The 15,513-nt window shown below is 34.8% G+C and overlaps 3 protein-coding genes across 3 annotated transcripts; all 3 read right to left on the bottom strand.

Annotated features, from left to right (window-relative positions):
* Nucleotides 1-4,547: 4,547 nt before the first annotated feature.
* On the bottom strand, nt 4,548-5,381 carry LOC107025301. Its single transcript, XM_015226088.1, has one exon. It carries the CDS (start codon nt 5,379-5,381, stop codon nt 4,548-4,550), a length of 834 nt encoding a protein of 277 aa, XP_015081574.1.
* A 635-nt stretch (nt 5,382-6,016) lies between these two features.
* On the bottom strand, nt 6,017-11,811 carry LOC107026476 (probable bifunctional methylthioribulose-1-phosphate dehydratase/enolase-phosphatase E1 1). The gene is made up of 12 exons (XM_015227451.2): nt 11,527-11,811; nt 11,303-11,439; nt 10,520-10,615; nt 9,866-9,985; nt 9,491-9,580; nt 9,100-9,240; nt 8,833-8,988; nt 7,606-7,755; nt 7,389-7,490; nt 7,027-7,136; nt 6,826-6,944; nt 6,017-6,406 (listed from the first exon to the last, which is right to left on the bottom strand). The coding sequence occupies exons 1-12, from the start codon at nt 11,738-11,740 to the stop codon at nt 6,315-6,317; spliced, it is 1,527 nt and encodes a 508-aa protein (XP_015082937.1). The 5' UTR covers nt 11,741-11,811; the 3' UTR covers nt 6,017-6,314.
* A 1,970-nt stretch (nt 11,812-13,781) lies between these two features.
* Nucleotides 13,782-14,168, bottom strand: LOC107025300 (protein RALF-like 22). The gene has a single exon (XM_015226087.1). The coding sequence runs from the start codon at nt 14,166-14,168 to the stop codon at nt 13,782-13,784; it is 387 nt and encodes a 128-aa protein (XP_015081573.1).
* Nucleotides 14,169-15,513: the final 1,345 nt, after the last annotated feature.

Below are 15,513 nucleotides of genomic sequence, written 5' to 3'. Positions count from 1 at the left end.
GAGGCCTAGGAGAAATTTAATCACAACTGTCCTCACCTGTAACTCTTTCAAGGCAGTGATCTTGCGGTCAGCTTTAATCATTGCCTCAACATTAGTGACCAAAGACACAATTATCTCCATTTTCCCAGCAGCATCATACGGGATACACACAGCACCAGCAATACCATTTTCCAGGTCTTGTTGCACCTGAAAGAACATCACAAAGGAGGCAAGATTTTAAAAAGGCAGCACAAAGAATTTATATTATCTGATATATTTGCCATTCTTAATGTCCTTCAAGCATATCACTAGCTTGACTACTTTTAAGCTAACTGTCACCTTACTGCAAGACTTCTCTATTCTCTGTTTAAAATATAACCTATCAAGTTTACTCTTAAAACCCAAATTTGATTACACGATGGAGTGAATAATAATAGAACTGTAGTGACGAGTATTTTTGTACGGAATGTCCTCCTTACACTTGTAGTAGTAGCTGTTATCATTTAAGGAAAACCATTTTTTATAACTGGAAGGAAAACCATATATATAGCTAAAGGTGCTTCGTTTTTGTACATTAGTGATGATCAAGAACTTCTCCTACATAACTCCAGACTCATCCACGAAAGACAGAGAGGAGGGAATAATGTTTTTCTTGGTTCCTAGCATCAGATGTGCCTAGTATATTTTGGTATGTGTTATGGGCTAATTGTTTACTTCTAGACTTCTGTAGTGAACCCCAGACCATTTGTTGTAATTAAGAGAGCTGATTAGCATACATATTGAACTATGTTTGGAACTTCAAAAGTAGGATTATCATGGGAGTGGACTAATTCTCTTTACTACAAATGATAGCACTTCAATTCTAAGAAAAAAATTATTGCGAAAACCATTTTTTGTTGGTTAGTAACTAACCTGTATGGCAAGGATATGAAAGCCAGTGCCAGATCAATGCTAAAGGCAGAAAACTGGTTGACTTATAGATACACATTACGCTGAAGCTAATAAAGAGAACATCTAGAGTTTCCATTGAAGACAAAGGAATTTGAAACTAGATCAAGATTTCTCTTACTAACCCGAAGTGGTCCTCAAGGGAAGAGATAGTAGGTCTGAGCTCTTCGTGCAAGGTAAACATCTCTTTGCCCATGCAATTAGTTTAGTTTATATTTTGTTGCCAAAACAATATCGATTTACACTTCAGTTACCAGTCATGCAGATACAACGGGCATGTCAGAAAAAAAAAATTGTTAGAGCAGATAAAAGACTAATCTAGTGGAAAGTACAAGCGTCATCATGCTGAAAGTGTTCCCACTGCTTATCCACCGTAAGCTTCCAAAGATGAAGGAAAAAAAATGAATTTATGACTTCTCTTCCTATCTTTTAAGGTAGAGTAAGTTCTGCAGCCAATCTTAATAGCTTGACATAACTTGTTAAACTAAACCAGCCGTTCGCTTAATGGCCAACCCCTTTTTGGGAACTGAACCCAAAATAAAAATGTATGAAGGAACCTAAGCCATTTTCTTCCATGTATTGTTACAACAGCTCTATAAATAAGAACTATTCTATAAATTTTCCTCTTCTTATAGGGGGGCAGGATATCTACTGCAATCAATGCTTTACGAATATTTTATTAAGCCAAACCAGTCTAATTTCTTCCATGTACTGTTACAACTTCAGCAGTGAATAGGAACCACAGACAGCGACCAGATTTTCTGATGATAATATTGGGAGATTGAACAAGTGATAATTATACATGTATTTTGCTAATTTGTCAAAAGGGGAACTGTAAGCCTTGATGTTATAGTGATCACAGCCAAACTAAAAACAGGAATGAAATTAACATACTTAAAAAAATTCCCAAAAAGCATCTAAAAACAAAGTTAAAGCAGAACTCAGAACAGAAACAAGTGCGATACACAAAGGAAGGGTGTGACTTTTAGAAGAGCGAGAGGCATATGGCTTCAGTAAGAGATTCTGTGAGTTCTCTACATGCTTTCATATGCAGTGTTCTCAATGGTAGGAATTACAAGTTCATCATAGTAAACACGCCCTTGAATTCATTTTATCATTTCGATATGAGTAATCTGTCAAATAAAGCAGCAATGAATAGTGAATGAGATGAAAAATCCAATAGGTTTCAATAATTTATCATGCAGAATTATATATCTTTTAGAATTTTATCAATTGAGCTAGGGGACCTAGGTAGAGGAAATAGAGACAATAACAACTCTGTACATTGGAAAAAAAGAAAGTTCCAAATGCAAATTACATCAACAGATCAACCAATTATGCCTCAATTCCAAACTAGTTGTCTTGTCTACATGAAGTAACTACATACACAAATATATAGAGCAAGTATGGCCTATACAGTTGCAGGCAAAGGGAAGACACATTAGATTACACTTCATGTGATATTAGGAAAAGCACAAGTATCTTCATTTGAAAGAAAACTTATACTTCCAAATAAAAAGCCAAAATATCATTAGTCATATTATATGGACGTTGGACTGTATTGAGCGTTTGGTGCTCAGCACTACCAAGTCCCCTTTTCATTTTCTTGATGACTCAAAAGGATTTATCTGCATCACACCAAGATTGTGTTTAACTTCACAAAAGTTTGTAGCATAGTTACCTGAAATTCTTTTGCTAGTGGATTGAGCATTGTTACTAGGCAGCATTCCATTCCATGACTGTGGATGATGGCACCAACATTTAGCAGGAAAAAAAAAAGGAAGAAACTTACAGGTGACATGAGTGATCCTTAACCCTGCTCTTCTTATTGCTTTTATGACGTCAAGTGCTTAAGTGATCAGTGCTATGGCAGGTCGTTGGATGCTGGCCCTCCGTAAAGTAGAATAGTCAATCAAAAAGAAAATAGAGAGTTCGTTTATTAGATCAACTAATATGAGATCATACTCTCCATTCCAAAGGAATCATGCTTCGTCGGAGAAATTGCAGACTACAACACTAATAATCCTGGGTCCGGGCTATACTAGATTATTTAGAGAGAGAGAATAAATTTAAGATGGCAGCAGAGAAATAGTAAGATGATACCGAGGTTAACCTGAGAAATGAATATGCTAAGTTCTCTGAGCTAGACAAAAACAAAGAAAGGACTACAGATAACATAACAATTACACTGTGAAAGAATAATCTAGAATACAACAACATACGTCGTGTAATCCCATAAATGGGGTCTGGAGGGTATTCAACTGTACCCCTACCTTCGAAGGTATATAGGCTGTTTTCAGAATTTCAAATTACATGAATGCAAAACAATTATCCCCCGCTAGAAGAAAAAACCCTTTTCTTCCTATTCAACTGTGAAGTTTAGAAAGCTGAGAATAATGCCAACTTCAATTATCTTCTGAATTATAACCAAAGACAACAATTCAACTTTAACGGTACCTTAGTTCCACCAACTTTTAATTTTGGTAAAACTACAAATTACATGTGATATGTTGATGGTTCCAAGATCCATCAATAATGGAAAGAATTGAAGTACTTACCCATCCTCATTTATGTGATATTACCTTCGTAGCGTATAAAGTGAGGAAAGTAAGACTAAGATGGTTTGAATATGTGAAGAGGAAGTGCTAGGATGCAACAATGAGGAGATGTGATAGATTGACTGTAACAGGAGCTAGGAGAGGTAGAGGTTGGAGAGGTGATTGATAGGACATGACACAACTTCAGCTGATTGAGGACATGACCTTAGATAGTTAGATATGTAGGTCGAGGGATTAGGATAGAAGGTTAGATATGTAAGTCAAAGATAAGGGTAGAAGGTTAAGTAGATAATCAAGTGTTATCGTACTTCTAGTAGTATAATTTATGTGTCACATGGTTTATTTTTCTTCGATGTGTTAATATATGTTGTTACACTTGTTTTGTACATTTGCTATTTTGTCGTCTCTGTTTATTTCTTAATTTCTTGCATCAGTTACATTTCTTTGTAGTGAAGGGTCTATTAGAAACCAACATCTTTACCCAGCAAAGGTAGAAGGAAGGTCTGCGTACACTCTGCCCTCTTCAGACCGTGCCACCTCCCAACAACAACAGGTACCTAGTAACTCTACACCAAGAATAGGATATATCAGAAGAAATCACCTAATATTTTTTTGTCACTACTGGGATTTGATCCTAAGACTTAATGGTTCCCACCTTGACATTTTTAACACAGAAATATAGATATATATGTACAAAGTACTAAGAAATTCAATAAAGATCGAATTTTGAATCCAACATTTCTAATTGTGTAATGGATTAAGCAATCTAAACATGATTAACCTCATAAAAAACAAATCTTGGAATAGAAATTGGGAAATTTTACCAGATTTAAGGCACAAGCAAAACCACCTTTGAGATCAAACAGCAGCTTTCTATATAAAGAAGCATAAGCCAGCAATTTCTTTGGCCAGTGAATATACATAGGTTTGAGATCAAACAACAGCAGTAAACATAGTAGATTATACAATCGCAGAAGCGACACAACATATCAAATGGGGAAATATTACAGCCTATCTCAAAGTCATCAGAGGCCACACTGTGTCATGGGGAAATATTACAGCCTATCTCAAAGTCATCAGAGGCCACACTGTGTCTCCAGCAGCTGGCAACTGTGGCCGAATGAGAGGAACCCGCTTCACAATAGAGAATGCTTCGTTAAGGCGTGCAGCACGGTTTGTGAACTGAGATACATTCTTGTCATCCACAGTTAGTTTGAGCTTCAATGCCTTGGTGTTTTTCTTCATCTTAGATAACCTACGAACCAAAATAACGAAAGCCATAATAGCAGCAGCAGCAGCAGAAAATGTCCACACAGGGCTAACTCTAAAAGCAGCACAATACTTGACAAGATGTATTGGAACCTTCCACCACCACACTAGGCTCTTCTTTTGGTTCCCTGCATCCCTCCTCTGTTCACCTTCACCTTCAACATTTCCATTTTCCTTTTCCTGATTTTCTTCAACAGAAACTTGTTGGAGCTGACTATTTTCTCCAGCACCAAATTCCACAGAAACCGGCCTAAATTCTTCACCATTTTCACTTTTCATCTCTTCAAAAGCCAATTCATTTTTACCCTCACTGCCGGAATCCGACCAGAATTCGCGAGAATTCTTCATGGTAAACTCGTTGTTATCAGAATCGGGCTCAATCCAACTCGGATTATCCGATTTTTCAGAGTCCTCCTCGCTTCCATCCTTAGAAAACGTACTCATATACCTGATTTGAGAGTCTAGAGAAAAGTAATTGGGTTGAATCACACCGATCGTCTCAGATCCAACTTCATCGACACCGTTCGAGTTTCCGGCTGAACCATCCGGAGTTAACGGTTCCGAGTCAGATGCCCGGTTCGAGGGAATCATCTCCCACTCTTGGAACTCACGTGCCTCAACATCCATGGTGCTGATCAAACCCTAAATTACGTAAAAGAGAGATACAGAGGGGGGACAGGTTGGGGGAGAGAAGAAATAAGGCTCTTATCCATTCTCATTGATAAACCTATTTAATTAAATTCAAATTTAATCCGACTCCAATATGACACTATAAAATCCTCATTTTTATTCTATAAAAGTCAATTCAAATAATTTCTTTTAAACAATAAAATTAAAAATAATATATTTTTTTCATCGATAAGGTCATATTTGTTAACATTACTTCTTAACTAGAGATTTCAGGCTCAAACGAGTATCGAAAAACCCATGGTCGAGCCCTTCCCGCAAATGAAATCCTACGTGGACCGAACTCAAAATAATTGAACTCCAGTATAAAAGTAAAAAACTAAAAAAAGAAAAAAATCATTTACTTTCCAATTCATTCCTTTTTTGTCTCGATAAACAAATTGAAAATCAATCCTTACTCTACACTCACTCGATTCTAGTTACTTACTCTACACTCACTCGATTCTAGTTACTTAAAACATGTATAAAACACGAATTCTTAAGAATAAACTAACATTCGATCTATTGAGACTATGATAGTCGAGAAAGAGCATAAGTACCACTCTTCAACAAAGTGTTCACTACTTTTTCGCGAGTTTCCATTTGATCTGATATATATTGGATGAATAGAAATCAAGCAAGCTAGCTCATTTAGAGAAGAGCCATGCCTTTGAAAATGGAACAATGAAAACATCAATCTCCAACAATAGTTCTCACAGACATAAAAAAAAAACTATTACCATCTCAATACAACAAGAAAAAGAAGACTAACAACTATCATGAAGTTAAGAGCTGCAGTATGAGACTCATTTGGCTCAACTTTTTCGACGATGAATCAACTCCCAACCTACTTTTATTAAGTTAATGTTACACAATACATGACACATCCCATCTTTAGATCTCCGAAAATGATTTGACTGTCCTGAACTCGTGACTATCTGGAAGAGGTCCGTTTCCTGGTCTGATAGAGATTATCACTTCCAAACCTGAAGGAGGAGAAAGGGCAACAATGTCAGTTTAAGTATATGCACATCTTAATGGTGAAGTATAGCTTTTAGTATAAGAAACATCACACAGGCTCCAGCCGCATAAATTTGTCTAGATGAGCTCCTAGTTGTTTGGGATTGGGAGGAGGAATCACACCAAAAAATGGACGTTCTAACATCCTAAATTGGCAACACAGTTGTTGGCCGAGCTACTTTTTTTTTAATAACCGAGAAATCCCCCAAGGCATTGGCACATGGTTTGTAACTCGGAGTCGGTGGATAATGCACACGTCTCTCTTTCTTTCTCCACTTAAATACCAACCTACTTTTTCAGCTAGTATTTGGTTTCATTGAAGAGTGAGAAAAATAGCAAATATCATATATAGAGTTGTTTTCATACAAAATGAGCAGGATGTTACCTGCTGCCTTTGCAGCTGTGGCTTCTTGATAGACATCTGTCACAAACAAAATCTCTGATGGATTATCTACACCCAACGACGCTGTAATTTCTGCATAACTTTTTGTTTCTCTCTTGTTGCTACAACGGGAGAAGAAAGATGAATTACTTCAAATGACAAATAGGACCAAAATATGAAACCCGCGGAGAGGTAGTAATTTACCCCACTGTTGTATCAAAAAATCCATAGAGAAATTTTCTCAGGTCTCCGTGTTTTGTGTGACCAAACAAAAGCCTCTGTGCCAATCTGCTGCCACTCGAGTATATGTACACCTGAGAGAAAAAACCAGTTAATCTGACTAGTAGATGGAGCTCATAGACTTCAGCATTACCTCTTTCTGATAATGAAGAAGAGGAAGAAAGCATTTAAACCACACAGGACACTGGAGTATTTCAAGAAGAAATAGAGCTATTGTTTCGATGATCATAATTGTTTTGATTTGCAACAAAATTTGGATACAACTAGTGAACTCTAGCTTACTAAAATGACGAATGCAGTGTACGGAAAAAAGGGACAGATGAAACCTTGACGCCTAAAGCAGTCCATTTCCCAAGAGCTGCAGGTACATCATCAAAAACAAGTCCCTCTAACTCATTGTTTTGGAACCCAGTTTGCCAAATATGTCCCTGAGTATTAGAATATGAAGTAAAGAACAAACTGTAAGCAACTATTAGATGAAACTGTATAACATTTATAACTATTTGAGGGGCCTAGGTGAAATTTCACCACCACTGTCCTCACCTGTAACTCTTTCAAGGCAGTAATCTTGCGGTCAGCTTTAATCATCGCCTCAACATTAGCGACCAAAGCTGCAATTACCTCCATTTTCCCAGCATCATCAGCTGGGATACACACAGCACCAGCAACACCATTTTCCAGGTCTTGTTGCACCTGAAAGAATATCACAAAGGAGGTAAGGTTAAGAATATAATATATATATAAAAAAAAAAGGCAGCACAAAGTATCTGTACTAGAGCATCTTGTGTGTTAATGGACTCAATGTATGAGAAACCACACATCTACACTGCGACCCTGTAATGGACACCCTCAAATTGGATCAGGATTAGCTTCCGCTTTTCCAGAACTCATGCCAGACACCCACCAACAAAACTCTCCTCCCCCCTCTCCCCTCCCCCCGGGGCTTCTTCTCAGCAAGTCACAAACAAAATGACCACTATCTGATATATTTGTCATTTCTTAATGTCCTTTCAAGCATCACTTGACACTTTACACTGGTTTCAGAGAAAGACAAAGCACAGTAAACATAGCTCCAGCAATCAAATTCTGAATAGAACTATGTATGATTGTGTGCAAAGGTCAGAGACATATATGCTAATTAGTGTTTATGAAAAGAACTTCTATCTTGCTATTAGAAAATTCAAATAGGTGGTGCTGATGTAAATTGTAACGGAGGATTAATTTATCCAACACGAAATTCATGAGACCACATGAGCAACTGATCGAATATATAGGAAAAGAAAAGCACATATGAAAGTAGGCCAATTTGGTAATTGAAACAGAAAATATTCCTAAAAAATCAGCATCACGGCATTACCAAGAAGAAATGTAGTGATAGTCTTTTTTCTTTAACTCATATGAATTACGATGCATTAAATACCAAATGTGGACACTTCTAATCCATCCATTAACACGCCAAGGAAAACAAGACAAAATGACTAAATTGTAGATAACACTTCTGCGGGCCATCTGGCAGAACTTATTCAGCAGCTCCAAGGAGGTTGGATGTCATTCCTAGCCTGGCACAACCTTATCCAGATTTGGATTTCTCATCAACTTTTCAGGTTTGTTACAGTTACACCCAAAAGTTCTGTTAAACCTTCTTAATGTTCTCCAAAACAGACATCACCATTACAACATAATAACATCTACCACAATTTTTCAAAGAAAAATGCTCAACTCTTTTGAAAACCTTTTTCACAAAGCTATTTTCTCTGTAAGTTTACTTACTTGAGCGCGTAATAACTTAATATCCTGTTGAGTCTCTGCTGAATCATATGTTGCATCCAAATGTCTCCCAACATTATTACGTGCATAAGGGAATAGAACCTCAGTAACAAATGATATTGGAGTAGTAGTTCCTTCGATATCCAAAACGATGCACCGCTGCAAGAAAGTATATATATCACAATGCAGACAACAATAAGAATTCAATGGAAACACCTACTTTCGATTTAAAGAAAGTAAGAGAATAGTCTAAACTGTTGAGGTGCTTACCCTTGATGGCTTTATGCTGCCATTTGGAGCAAGTGCAGATATTTTTGCATTCTGAATGGGACCATGAGCTGGTGTTGTCCAGTCAATTCCTAATTGATGTAGTTTAATTGCAGCATCAAAGAGGTAGTGGTAACACTCAGACTGGAAGATAGTATGTCAGTTAGAAGAGTGCCGAATGAAACATAAATCTCAGATACATTAAACTAATTAATCTGAAGACTGTTTCCATATGTACATTTTTAAGTAGACTACAAGATGTACATAGAAACTCCTTCAGAGGTCATCCTTAACTTACTAACACAAGTTAAGTTAATCTTGTTAGTTCTAAAATCTGCTACCTAACCATATCAAACCCTCCCCCTCCCCTACTGATATAAGCCATGACACAAACCTGTGTTTTAGCGCTGATCCAAGAATCTCCCCATACATATATACCATGGTTGCGAACCAGCACAGCTGTCGTTTTCGGGTAAGCTTTGATCTGTTCAACATGGAAAAAAAGTTCAATACTTTCATAGAGATGTGAAACTCAAAGGATAGAATCATCAGGCTTGGTGATCATAGCCACAACTCATTAAATTTGCAAGTGGAAACTGTTAGCACAATGTTTGGTGATCATAGCCAAACAAAAAAAGGAATGGAGTTGATGTACTTATAGAAGTTCCAGTACAAGCATCTAAAAACTAAGTAAAGCAGCACTAAAAAAACTAAACAAGTACAGATACACAATGGAAGGGTGTGACTTTTTGAAGAGGGAGACGCATACAGCTTCAGCGAGAGATTCTGTGAGTTCTCTCTCATATGCAGTGTTCTCTATGATAGGAACCACAAGTTCGTCATAGTAACCATGCCCTTGAATTCCTTTTATCATTTCCATATGAGTGATCTGTCAATCAAAGCAACAATGAATAGTGAATAAGATGAAAAATAACAATAGGTTTCAGTAATTTACAATGTGGAATTATATCTTTAAAATATTATCAATTGAGCTAGGGGAATTAGGTGGAGGATATAGAGACAAGAGCAACTCTATACATTGGTAAAAAGGAAGTTTCAAATGCAAATGATATCAAGAGATCAATCACTTATGCCTCAATTCCAAACTAGTTGTGTCGGCTACATGAAGTAACTACATAAATAAATTTATAAAGAAAGTCTCGCCTATACAGATGCAGGCAAAGGGAAGATGCATAAGGCTTACACTTCTATAACCTATGGAAAAGCAAAAGTATCTCTATTTGAAAGAAAATTCTTACTCTCAAATACAAAGACAAAATATCAGTAGTCAGCATTACACGCACTGAATCGAATGTTTGGAGCTCAGCATTACCGAGTCTCTTTTTTCTTGATGACTCAAAAAGATATTATCGGAATCACATCAAGATGTAGTTAACTTCACAAAAATTTGTAGCATGTTTACCCGAAATTCTTTTGCTAGTGGATTGAGCATCGTTACAAGACAGGATTCCATTCCATGACTGTGGATAACAGCACCAGCATTACGCATCAGATATGCCTGAGGAAAAAAAGGAAGAAACTTACAATCAGCGGAGTAGAATAGTCAATCAAAAAGAAAAAGAGAATTTATTTATTTATAGATCAACTAATATGAGATCACACTCTCCATTCCAAAGAAGTCATCCTTTATCTCAGTAACTGCAGTCTACAACACAAAAAACCCTGGGTCCTGGCTGTTACTAGATTATTTAGAGAGACAAAACAAATTCAAAAGATGGCTACAGAGAAATAATAACATGATACCGCGAGATATGAAATATGCTAAGTTTGTTGAGCTAGACAAAAACAAAGAAAGGACTACGGATAACATAACAATTACACTGAGAAAGAACAAACTACAATACAACAACAACATCCCAGTGTAATCTAATCCCACAAGTGAGGTCAGGAGAGAGTAGTCAACCATACCCCTACCTTGGAAGGTAGTAACCTGTTTTCGATATTTCAAAATAGACATGACTGCAAAACAATTATCCGCCCGATAAAAATAACATCTTTTTCTATGCAACTAAGAAGTTTAGACAGCTGAGAATAAACACCAACTTCAATTAGCTTCTGCATTTTAACCAAAAACAACAATTCAACTTCCAGTATGCCTTAGTTCCACAACTTTTAAAATTGGTAAAACTTCAATTTACAATACTACAACAACTATTGTTTCATCATATTATAGAAACCTTTATACCTTCATAAAAAGAGGCGCACAATCAGAACACTTAGGAGGTTTATGAGGGGTAGGTTTAGCCACCGGTGCAGATAAAATAGACCCATCTGATGCCATAATATACATATCCTCATCCACCATCCTTTCCTTTTGCACCCCTATCAAAAAAAAACCCATCAACAAAAAACTCAAACAAAACCCAAAAATTAAAAAGTTGGGTAAGATCGTAAATGGGTTGTTCTCACCAGAAGGAGACATAACGATAAGTTGTTCGGATTTAGGAACGGATTCATCATGTACTTTAATGGTGATGCTTCCGCCGGTGCCGGAAACCCATCCCTGATTGTAGAAATGACGGCAAAGCTCAGCGATTAAGGACTTGGTCTCTTTGACCTTGTCACCTTCCAAATATGCTTGACTGGTAGTCGCCATTTTCAGAGCTCCGTTTGCTGCAGCCATATTTGCTTTATTTTATTTTTTTAATGTAAGAGAGAAGAGAGATGGAATAATTTCTTTTTCGGGATTTTGAGATTAATTAACAAAAAAAATATTCGATTTTTCAATAGTAAAAATACTCCACTTAATAAATTTATTTGAAAAAGACTGCTATCTCGAATTAAATAATCACATACTTAATATATATTATTAAAAATATTTATCATTTCATGAAGTTAGAGTTAATGATCGAAGTTGTATTTGAATATATTTTTTGCAAATAATTTTTAGTTGGTTGGATATATTTTTTCTTTTAAAAAAATGAAAATTAATTAAAATACGAAATATAATTTTAAATAGGGTTAAATTTTATAAGAATAAAAAAAATAGGGTAAATTTGAAAGAAGAGAAAATAAGATTTTGGGTGTTTTTACAAGTTTCAAATACGACCTCAGGTTCGAGTTGATTTTTTATGTTCAAACGCTCATTGTCTAATAAAGTGAAAAAAAATGAAAAATTCTTATACCCGAACAAATTTTAAATTATTAAAGATGTACATATATATCATACTTGATTGGTTCAATACGAGATAAGTTGGAATATCTCATTGAATGGTTAGGGTTCAATCTAATGGAGACGTAATTAAATGAGATAAGTTTCAAAAACATATATAAATTATATTTTTTTATTGAGTTTTATATCTAAATTATTGAGAGTGTGGAATGTTATGTGTCAAGTTTTTTTTCAAATAAGAGAGAAAGTGTACATCACTCGAGATGCGTTTATGTATGAAACATATATTTCAATAGTTTAGATATGAAACTCAAAAGAAGAAAATAGTTTAAGTGTGTTTTTTATACTAATAATAATAGGTGGTTACCAGGGACGGAGCCACCTTGGTACAAGGGGGTTCATCCCTTCGACGGAAAATTATACCATTTATACATGGTTGAAATAATATTTTATGTATTTATAGTAGATGTGAAACCTCCTTCGGCTACTCCGTATGTCTATTTCTATAAATTTTGAACCCCCAAATAAAAATTTTGACTCCACCACTAGTGATTACTATATTACCGTAAATAAATATGATGCAGTGGATAAAATTATTTTTTCTTTAATAACGTTTTAAGCGATATATATTAAATTAATTAATTTTTAATATAAGTATAAAAATAAAAGATAAAAAAATAAGGTGGTGCTGTGTTAGGTGAGAATATATAAAAGGGATATTTTATTATTTTTTTTAAAAAAGCACATTATTTATGTGCCTATATGCATCAGCTCATCCAAATTGCGTGAATTTCCTACAAACGTTTTTCACGGCGTGATTCACATGTGGCACAAGACTTTGTGACATTGTCGGAGAAACCTAACATTCAATCAAGTGCATCATTTTATTATACGTAATATTAATATCGTGAATTCACATATCTTATAAATTTGATTCTGCAAGGGCGGTATTAGAGAATGAAAAAGGTTTATTCACATTACGTTTTAATCTGTTTATGTGATTTTGATTTGATATAAAATTTGAGAAAGTAAAGAAATTTTTTTTAATTTTTTATAATTTTAAATTAAAGATATTTCGGATACACCAAAATGTCATTCAGAGGAATGTTATATAAAAAGTTAGAATTAAAGAACTTTTTAAAGAAAACAAATTAAAATGAATGAATATTAATTACGAATCAAATTAAAAAATGAAAGAAGAAATTTACGGAGAATCTGTAAATATATTATTTCACCAATTTACAAAGTCTTCACCATCAATGAATCATCTTCAAATGATGGCACAAAAGTACACAATGTAAACATTATGAAATGAAGTTAAAATAATTATATGGAATGGACAAACAAAAAGCTTCTTAATTAGCAATTTTATCTCCATTCCATGTTTATATTAGTGTGTATATATATAGTCGCAATTAAAAGATGAAATGTTTACCGAAGTATTAATTAGTTTAATTTTATATTTTTGCGATGATCGCAAAAAACGTTTTTATTCCGTAGTTGTATGGTACATTCATAATGTACCACGCAATCGGAATAAAACGTAATATTTTTAACGACGTTGGCATCTGGTGATTTTGCTGCAGCCACGTCTATAAGGCCGAATCTTCTGCATGCGGGTGCACTGGTAGTAGGACGCGCCACGTCGGTCACAGGGGATGGCGTTCTTCGACATCGCCCTGTAACTAATGTGGTCCCGATTATTGAGGGCCCTACGGGCCGACTCTGTCGGCATCATCATTTCTTCATCAGCAAACAATGTGTCCCCGATACGACCTGTAGTCATCAATTCATCAAGGCCACCACCAGTACTGTGGCCGAGTGAATTGACTACAGGGTCGTTGAAGAAGGAAGAGGAGGAGGAGAACGAGGACTCTGCCACCATGGCGAATGCCAAGGTGGCAAGGAGCATGAAAACGAAGATTGGTCGACTGGCCATCTTGACAAATTGATGTAAGTAATGCGACTCTTGTTGTTTGTTTGTTTAATTATATATTTTTATGAGATTTTTAATTGTTGTTTTTGCCCTTCCTTTAGAATGAAAACATGAGGGGTAAAGGAAGTTGAAAAGGATGGGTGAAATGTGAAAGTAAAATGAAGAAGAAATAAGGTAAAAAAGCTTATTGTGGAGACATGAGAAATTGTTTGTGGTGGAGATTTTTTAGGTTAAAAACTTGTGGTTTGTGGCATTTAAATTTTTTTTGTGACAAAGAGTAATTCACGTATTCACGTACATAAAAAAGAGTAATTATTACTTCTTTAGTCTCATATTTGATGAATATTTTTTATTTTATACCATAGTTAAGAAATTATAATAGATTGATCTATTTTATGATATATTTTGTCTTTTATTCATATTAATTAGCTTTTAGAAAAAGAAATAAACTTTCAAAGGTCATATTAATTATATGAGTAAAATGAAAAAAAATTGATTGATTCTATCCTGATTTAATAAATGATCATGTAATATAGGACAAATAATATTCATCACGAGACGGAGGAAGTACTGATGGAACACCGTAAACTTTTACTAGTGTACTTGTCTAGTCTGTTTTTTAAAATTATTATTTTTTGAATTAAGGAATTATCATATATAACAGTTTTATTTTACAAATCATAGAAGTAAGATCTACATATACCTTATTTTTTTCACATTATATTTGTGAAATTACATTAAATATATTATTTTTATTTCTCTGTTTCATTTTTCCTTTTTCTTGGTTGACATCCAATATTCTATTATTTTTTGCATGTGGAATTATGGATGTAAATTTGGAAACCAACTAATTATTATTTCCTTTTTTACTTTTTTGTCAAACTGTGAAATTAGGAAAACCATGCCAAAGTCTAACATCCCCCATACTTGTCCAACAAAAACAATTAATAAGAATTGATATCTTAAATGATCAGAAATTTAAAAAGTTCATAACATTCTTTTATTTAAAAAAATAACTTTTTTTTTATTTTAAACTAAAAGATAGTAAAGTTAAAAGGATAAAAATATTTAAAAAGATAGTGTAAAATATATTATTTTACCATTCTGATCAATTTTCTAATCGAAAGGATTTTTCGTATAAGATTTGTATAGGGGAAAAAAGAAGGGAAAATTGTATATAATAGCAAACTAATAACCTAAATTAAATGGAATAGCTAGGGTTTGATTTAATTGTGCTCCATAGCAAACATTAGCTAAAATTTGCCAGCGTCTCTCTCCCAGAAATCTCGCTCGCCACTCTCCATTCTCGCTCGCCTCTCTCGCTTTATACACAGAAGTGTATAATTCT

The sequence above is a fragment of the Solanum pennellii genome, chromosome 7 (genome assembly GCF_001406875.1).
Source record: "Solanum pennellii chromosome 7, SPENNV200".
Classification (NCBI taxonomy): Eukaryota; Viridiplantae; Streptophyta; class Magnoliopsida; order Solanales; family Solanaceae; genus Solanum; species Solanum pennellii.
This window is presented reverse-complemented; position numbering and strand designations above follow the sequence as displayed.